General features: G+C 49.3%; 1 protein-coding gene across 1 annotated transcript; it reads left to right on the forward strand.

Annotated features, from left to right (window-relative positions):
- Window positions 1-558: 558 nt before the first annotated feature.
- On the forward strand, window positions 559-8,263 carry HOXC13 (homeobox C13). Its single transcript, XM_017501914.1, has 2 exons — window positions 559-1,405; window positions 6,739-8,263. Exons 1-2 carry the CDS (start codon window positions 673-675, stop codon window positions 6,993-6,995), a joined length of 990 nt encoding a protein of 329 aa, XP_017357403.1. The 5' UTR covers window positions 559-672; the 3' UTR covers window positions 6,996-8,263.
- Window positions 8,264-8,660: the final 397 nt, after the last annotated feature.

The following is an 8,660-nucleotide window of genomic DNA, read 5'->3' on the forward strand; positions in this document are numbered from 1 at the left end:
CTGCCAGGGCCGGAGCGCTTCTGCCTGTTTTCTATTATCTTCATTTATTATTTTTTAAAATCTGGTTTCTTTCCCACCCCTAGCTTCAAGCCCCAATCCAGAGACTTGGGCAGTCATAGTGATCGGTTTGGGGGTAGGGGTCTGTCTCCCTCGTGCACATCCTTTGCCTAGGGAGAGGCGCCCAGTTACAGCCCTCTCCTCCCCGACCCCTTTGCGTCGGCCAAATTCAGCATCGCCCCCCTCCTCCTTTTTTCTCTCTGGGGCCTGCCAGGGGGGCGTCTCCCTGTCCCTTTAAATTTCCCAGCTCACGCCTCCTTTAGCTCAATCATCAGAGACCTGATCCAACCATCAGAGACCTTTTTCTTTTCGCCCCGCCCCACCTCGAGGGGAGGGAACCCCAGGAGACCTGGCAGGGGCATCACGTGCGCAGAGCGCGTCACGTGGGCGCGGGAGGGGTGCTCAGGGGTGGAGGGCGGGAGTCGGCGGATTTCTTAATGAAGTATCTCCGCATGCGTAGATGGAATGTAGGGAGGGAGGTGGAAGCACCAGGAGGAGGGGAGGGGTGGAGAGAAAAGGGGGGAGGGATGGGGGAGGGGAAACAGGAGCGAGGTGTCTCCCTAGCTCGCTGCCTCTGGCAAGTGGAGTTTTTAAAAAGCTCCAACAGATCATGTCATGACGACTTCGCTGCTCCTGCATCCACGCTGGCCGGAGAGCCTTATGTACGTCTATGAGGACAGCGCGGCGGAGAGCGGCAGCGGCGGCGGCGGAGGAGGAGGCGGCGGCGCGGGCGGAGCGGGGGGCGGCTGCAGCGGAGCGAGCCCCGGCAAAGCCCCGAGCATGGATGGTCTGGGCAGCAGCTGCCCGGCCAGCCACTGCCGCGATCTGCTTTCGCACCCCGTGCTGGGCCGCCCGCCGGCTCCCCTGGGCGCCCCTCAGGGCGCCGTCTACACGGACATCCCGGCCCCCGAGGCGGCGCGCCAGTGTGCCCCGCCGCCCGCGCCCCCCACCTCGTCCAGCGCCACCCTGGGCTACGGCTACCCCTTCGGGGGCAGCTACTACGGCTGCCGCCTGTCGCACAACGTGAACCTGCAGCAGAAGCCTTGCGCCTACCACCCGGGTGATAAATACCCGGAGCCGTCGGGCGCCCTGCCCGGTGACGACCTGTCCTCCAGGGCCAAGGAGTTCGCCTTCTACCCCAGCTTCGCCAGCTCGTACCAGGCGATGCCCGGCTACCTGGACGTGTCGGTGGTGCCCGGGATCAGCGGGCACCCGGAGCCGCGACACGACGCGCTCATCCCCGTCGAAGGCTACCAGCACTGGGCTCTCTCCAATGGCTGGGACAGTCAGGTGTACTGCTCCAAGGAGCAGTCGCAGTCCGCCCACCTCTGGAAGTCTCCCTTCCCAGGTAAGGAAGGGACCCGAGCGCCGCCGCCGCCGGGGACTCCTCCCTGCCCTGCCTGCCCCGGGGTTCCGCGCCCCAGCCACCCCCGCCGTCTGGCCCCGGCGCGCCCGCTCGGCTGGGCTGCCTAAGGAGCCGGCCGGGCAAGCTGCACTGAGGAATGCGCCGGGGAAGAAATCTGCTCCGACACGTTCTCTGTAGCTGCCCGTCAGAGAATGAAGCAATCACAGGCGCCCAAACGCCGGGCCGCGGGCCCTGCTTAGTTCAGTAGCTCGCCTCCGCCTCCCCTCGCCGGCTCCAGCCTCCTGCCGGGCTCCTGGCCCCTAATCCCGCTTCTGGCCAGGGATGGAGGCAGAGTGGGCCTATAGTGCCTTAGAATCCAGGACAAAACCCCCAACCCACCGAATAACTGGGGGGCGGGGAATAAGAACCCCCACTTTCTTTGAATTTGCAGGATAGTTCAGGCACTAGACAGTATTTTTAAAATAGGGGACTAATTTGCTGGGGTCTACAGAAACGTGGAATTTCTTTTTTTCCTTTCTTGACTTATTTAAAAAATCTGGCCATGAATTTCCTGACTGTTGAGAGAAGAGAAAATCCAAAATCTCTGGAGAGGGAATGGAGAGGAGGCTCGAATCCCTCCCCAGCGATGTAAAATTTTCCTTGCCCCTCTGGTATATTGAGCTCAAACCTACAGACATTTCCACTGCCAACTCCCCCAAATGTGGTTGAGAGAGTTAGTTATTGGTGCTCCAAACACAGAAAGAGGGGCGTGGGGATGAGACATGGAAGAGGAAGACCTGTTCAGGGGCATCTGGGGTCCAGGCCCAGGCTGGGGACCCGCTGGTCTTGTCTGGCTAAGTATGGGAAGGGAGAATTCATTCCCCTCTTGTTCCGTCTCCAGTTGAAGAGAGAAAGGATCCTGCAAGTCCCACCACTCTCCGTGGGGGAAAGACCAGTCCCAGGTTTCCCAAAACCACATCAAGAGCTTTGGATCCTGCCTTGTGCTGAGAAATCAGGATTCGGTCTAAGGAGTCCAGCATTTGAGTCTGTTCTCCCTGTAAGCAGAGCTCGGTGGGAGAGCGTTCTTCCTTCTGATGCCTACAGAGATGTTTGGGGTGGGGGTCCTGGGCAGCCACAGATGTCTTCCGACACTGGCCAGCTTCCCTGCCAGCTCCACATGCCAAGCTCAGGGATGTTTTCCTTGGAAAGCATAGACCTGGAGACCTCCTAAGGGCGGGTCTGAAATTCCTCTGCATCCGGGATTGGAATTAGAGGTAGGTGGTAAAAAAAAATTACTGAATGATGTTAGAGAGTGTAGCAAATAACATTCTTGTGAATATTATGAAATATTATTAAATACTTAGTATGACACACTCAGTACCAGGGTATGACCTACACTAGGCACCCTGACTTCTGATTACCAGAATTAAGGATGGTACAATTTTATTATGCATCATCTACCCTGCATTGGCTATAATATTTTTATATAATGTGATTTATTTTATTAACTACCTAATATGTAATATACAATAATACATTTTTAGAAGATAGGCAATTCACATGTTCATGATACAGCAATGTATTTTTAGGGAGATGGCCCTTTAATTCTCTATCTCACCAAAACACGAAGCTTCTTAGGATATTGGGGTCCATCAGGAATTCCTGGGGCAGGGGAGCCAATGGGCCATGCCAAGGGGTGAAGGGGTAAGGGAGCAAGTGCCCACCAAACCCACTGTGGCTGGGGGCACAGACCCAGAGCAATGGGCAATGGGTTTACAGAGAAGAGGTAGAAGAGAAGGAGCTGTTCTGTGTAGGCATGTGATGTGGAGTAGGGGTGAAGGATTGGAGAGAAGCTGAGAAATCTTTGAACAAAATAAACATCTCAAAGATTCCCAGAAAAAAAAAAAAAAAAAAAAAAAAACACGCCTCCACTAAAAATAAATACATTTTTGATCACAGCCTCCTAGAGAAAAATATCTTTGAAATAAAAAATACAGCCCAATTGAGATTTAATACACTTGCAAATTATGGCATGGAAATGGATATAAAACCCAGCATGCCTCAGCAGATATGTGCTCCCACAATCCCCGTGTGGAAATAGAATTGGGCTGATGTATCTCAGTGAGTGCAGAGGTACAGGCAAGAGGCAGGCAGACGAGCAAGAAATTATCTTCAGACACCCTCCATCTTTCTACCCACTCAGAGATCTTTTAGAAGTAGTGAGATTTCAAGATAACTCTGTCTATGCAATTGTGGTTTGTTCGGCAACATGTAGGTATAAACACTGCTGTCTCTCTTCAGTGCCTCTGGCTCTGAGAAACCTCATCTGTGGCAGTCTGGGCTGGTGTGGGAGATGGAGGCAATTGTTCAGCAAGATCCAGATAATTAGGGCCAAGATGTGTTGTGGCTTCTTCCTTCTCCCAATTATACAGACCCTTGCTTTATTGTTATGTTTTTTTTTTCTTCCTCCCTGTGGTGAGCATAGACTTTTTTTTTTTTTTTTTTTTTTTGAGGCAGAAATTCCAGGAGAGAATCAGAAAGGGAGAAAAAGAGAGATGGGGTTCAGGAGAAAGAGGGAGAAAGAAACAGTGGGCTCTTTGAGCCATACTAGAAGTCCGTACTGACAAGCCTTTGGATTTGGGTTGGGAAGAGTAGCAAACTAGATTTCTAGCTGGACAAGGTGCTCTTCAGAGCCCAGAGCTCACTCATAAGGGGCGGGTGGTCAAGAGTGGGTGGGCTGTGGGAAGCTGTTCACAGGGGTCCCCAAGCCCAAAGAGAAAGCCATAGCTGAGCATTGATATGATTTTTATTTGCTCCTCCAAGGTGTCTATTAGGTTCCCAGGTATGAAGTCATTTGTGTATGTGATCTGGAGGGAGACTAGGGAAGGGCTGATTGTAAAACTAATAAGTAAGTCCCACTCACTTTAGGCAGTGTACATACATCTCGAGGTCTAAGCTACCAGATGTTTCTACATCTCTGCATACCACTTCCTTTCCAGATAAGGCAGCAGACAAAGAAAGGGGGCTTATTTGAGAAGGTAAGACTGGAGTTATTTCCCCAGGAGGCCGAAACAACCTACAGTTGGTCTGATCCAGGACAAATTGGCTAAATCAATCCTGTTATCCTGTAGAGAAAAATAACCAGTTTAAACCAGTTGTCTACTTTTTAAACATTTTTTTTTAGGGTTGCTTAAATCTCACTGGAAATTTGGAGCTAGAGTTTAGGAAACCAAAATTGGATAGGTCATTGTGAGAGTTTAAAGAAAGTGAAGTAAAAAATTAAGGACAATTATCTGGGTAATTCAGAAAGGAAACCCTACCTTTACCCTACTTTGCTCTCCAGGGGAAAGGAGGTGTTTTAAAGCTAGATTGTACCAGATGGCCTATTTCCATTTTAAAAACTTACTGTATCATTTTAAGAGTCAGAAAGTCTGGCTTTAAAATCTGGTTCTGCCATTTAAGTTATTTTACCCACTCTGAGCCTCAGATTCCTGACCTTATAAAATGGATTTAACAAAGTAAGCCTGAAAAAATGTTCTGAGGATTTAAAAACAACCACTACAAATTCATGGTATCACTACTTACCCTCTTCATTGTATTCTTGTCCACAAATCATCAATTTCCCAAATCATGGTTACATCTATAAGAGTAAAACAAATTTAATAACTGAGAGATTTAAAAACAAAGGTCTTGTTCAAAAACAAATCCTTTTTAATCTAAAGGATCCGTACTATTTAAATAAAGTTATTTTGTTTTCCAGATTTTTTTTTTTAAAAATCTTGGTTTATTCACACAGAGGCAGAGAAAAATGCCAGGTCCGACATTGGACCAAAAATGCCTGAGAAATTGTCACCAGAAGACAGTCAAATGAGGCCATTGGACCCCCTGTCTCTCATTTTCTTCCTGAACATTTTCTCTTCCTCTGCATCTCACTGTGACCACTACTTTCCCATTGTGTATAGATACTCTGAAAGAAAGCAGACCCAATAGGGATGGGTGCAGGAAAAGTGTTTTGGGGGGGTGGGATGGGAACAAACATTTGAGGAAGAAATTTGTGTCCTCCCTCTGGGTTGTGTCTATAGTTTCAAAAGGCTGTAAGAATGAAGGGGAGACCCAAATATTCAGTCCTCCCCATTAGCTTTCACCTGAAGAAGTCTAATAATTCATGGGAAAAAAAAAATGAGGGCTGAGCTATCCAGATAATCTCCCTAGCTCCCCCACTTCCCCTTGAAAGTGTTGCTATGACCTTTATTGACAGGGATGAGGGTGGAGTAGAAAATGAAGTTCTAAGTGTTATATATTAGTTGCAGTTTTTGTGAAATTCTCAGAGCCTGAAGAAACTGAACTGGTGGTAGTGGCTTGGATGACAGGTATTGGCTAGGGTTTAGGGTTATAGTTGGCGCTTGGGATGTAGACAGTTTCCTTCAACTGTGAAGGAATGGAGAGGGAAGGGGGTTGGAATAGAATTTGCCGCGATTTGGTGGGACTGCGGTGTGGAACCCCTACTTCCGGGGACACCTGATTCCCTATATCTCAGGATCAGGACCTCCCACCTTGGGTGTTGTTAAGTGATTCACAACATTGGACCTCAATTCCTAGAATGGACCCCAATTCCTACAGTGTGGACCTCCAAGCAGGCTGGCTTCACCTGAACACTTCTCTTCTATCTATGCTTCACATCCCTAGCGTAGGGCCAGTGTCTCAAGGCAGGAAAAGCCATCTGGTAGTCTGGGCCCACTGAAGCTGACCCCCTGCCTGCTGCACCATATATGTCCCTGAAACATATAACAGAACGCCTTCCTCTGACAATGGGGCAGAATATAAACTAATAAGCACCCAAATGATCTAACTGCAGGAAGGAGGGATTTTTCTGAATATCTGAAATTCTGCAAGCATGGCAGGCCAGGCTGGAATTTGGAGGGCCCCCTCTAATCAGACAAGGATCCTAATATTGAGTGCTGTGCAGAGCCATATTGAGGCCTGAAACAAAAGGGAAAATCGGTAATACTGATCCCATGTTTATTTTTTTAATTGATATTTTGTTCATCATGAATGTTTTTGTATTGTTTTGCTTTTTTAAACATTGCTTTCGAATATTGTCTTGATTACTGAGTTTTTGGCGCCCCCTCCCTTAAACTTCGAGCCCAGTGGTCTCACCCTAGTTGTGGTCTTGCTAAAATAACAGAAATGAAAAGCATTAAGGGGCTTCACTATGCAGAGCAATCCTCTGGCCCCGGTGAGCCCCTGCCAGAACTCTGTGCCTAGGCAGCCTCGGGTCTCCTAGCCCAGCCCAGCTGCGCGCCTCACTTCTTCCCTCTTTCCTTATCTTCCCGCAGACGTGGTTCCCCTGCAGCCCGAGGTGAGCAGCTACCGGCGCGGGCGCAAGAAACGCGTGCCCTACACTAAGTTACAGCTGAAGGAGCTAGAGAAGGAATACGCGGCTAGCAAGTTCATCACCAAAGAGAAGCGCCGGCGCATCTCCGCCACCACGAACCTCTCTGAGCGCCAGGTAACCATCTGGTTCCAGAACCGGCGGGTCAAAGAGAAGAAAGTGGTCAGCAAATCGAAAGCGCCTCATCTCCATTCCACCTGACCACCCACCCGCTGCTTGCCCCATCTATTTATGTCACCGCTTTGTACCATAACCGAACCCACGGAAAGACGCTGCGCGGGTGCAGAAGAGTATTTAATGTTAACGAGAAAGAAGAACCGCGCTGCCCGGAGGCAGAGGCTCCAAGGCCGAGCTAGGCCGCCCCCAACTCCCTATTCCATCCCCAGCCTCCACCCCCAGCCAGAGGAAACTCACCCGACTTCAGCGGCTTTGGAAATGGGTCCGGGTGGGCCATGGGAGGAAGGCTGGCGGCCTGTACTCCTCCTTATGCTCACCCTGCCAGAAAGTCCAGTGGCAGCGGAGAGCCCAATCATACCAACCAAAGCAGGGTTGGGGAATCCCAAATGGCCCCAATTCTTGCCTCATCCTATGACCAGGCTGGTAGAGGACCCTCCCTAAGGGTGCAGCTTCGGTGCAGGATCTGGCCAGCTCATATTTTCCTTCCCTGTCCCTCCTTCTCGCACTCCTTAAGCAAGATTTCCCAGTAAAGATTTTCTGTGCATATTTTAAAAGTCGTGTTAATATTCATGATAATTATTAGGGATCTGGCAGCGTGATTGGAGTACGGATGTTTCAGTAAAAGCTGGAATCAGCACAGCCCCTTACCTCCCATCCCAACTAAGAAACTGCATTTCTTCGAGCTGGATCGGGGCTGCCTTTGCCCCACGGGCTCCCCTGTTCTGCTCTCTCAGTCAACATGTGGAAATCAAAGGAGGACAAAGACTCCAGCCACGCTGCTAAATAGGGCTTCTCTCTCCTCTCTCTTTCTCTCTCTAGGTGGTAAGGTTGGGGATTAGGCTAGGCACAGAAGCAGAACTTTTTTTCTGAGGATAAACATCTCTTCCAAGGAGAGGGAGAGTCAGTTCCTCAACAAAGTCCCTTTCCTCAAGGCACTAGCCCAGGAGGGACTCCTCACACTTTCACTTTTACTGACTTCCAGAGGAAAGCTAGAGGGTCTAGTGCAGAAGGCAAGAATATCTGGCCCTCAATTAGGTAAATGTAGATGCTGCCTAACATTGTCCTCCTCAAAGGCCACCTTGGTGCTGTGGGGGCCCTTTGCCTCTTCCCTTCCCACTGGTGCATTACAAAACAGTGTTCTTTTCAAATGTTCATCAGAAATAGGCTCTTTTTTTTAAATGTTATGTATCTGTATATAGTATTGTGATGTCTGAATGACAATGTACTGAATGCAAAAAGGAAAAAAACCCACAAACATGTTTTTAAAATAAAATATCTTTTTTTTGCCTTGATTTTATTGCTCAGATTCTTTCTGAAATCTTTTCTGTCCACTGGCTCCTCAGGACAGTCTAGTATGCCCTGACTTGGCCGGAATATATCAGGTGGAAGAGTATACACATCACTCCCAGCTGAGTTGATTCCAAACCCTCATTTTGCTCCACTTAAGTCTTTAAGTTATCTATACCGTCTAGATAGGAGAAAACTTCCCATCCTGATGCCCAACTCGGTTGAGTGTATGTTGAGGAAGGAAAGATGTAATCAGCGCCTGAAAGGTCTGGAAGCAGGTGAGTGATAAAAACACACCAGTGGCCACTTCAGTTAATAATTGGGGCTCAGCTCTGGTTCTGGGTACTGAGAAAGTAGCATCCCCACTGGGAACTAGGTGAGGTAAACGTGGTGGTGGCTGGT

This window comes from Cebus imitator, unplaced genomic scaffold (assembly GCF_001604975.1).
Source record: "Cebus imitator isolate Cc_AM_T3 unplaced genomic scaffold, Cebus_imitator-1.0 Scaffold285, whole genome shotgun sequence".
Taxonomy (NCBI): Eukaryota; Metazoa; Chordata; class Mammalia; order Primates; family Cebidae; genus Cebus; species Cebus imitator.

Bases quoted from the DNA above. Each gene is read 5' to 3' on its own strand.
- HOXC13 (XM_017501914.1), top strand. From the start codon at position 673: ATGACGACTTCGCTGCTCCTGCATCCACGCTGGCCGGAGAGCCTTATG. The intron at 1,406-6,738 runs GTAAGGAAGGGA...ATCTTCCCGCAG, and splicing joins CTGGAAGTCTCCCTTCCCAG to ACGTGGTTCCCCTGCAGCCC.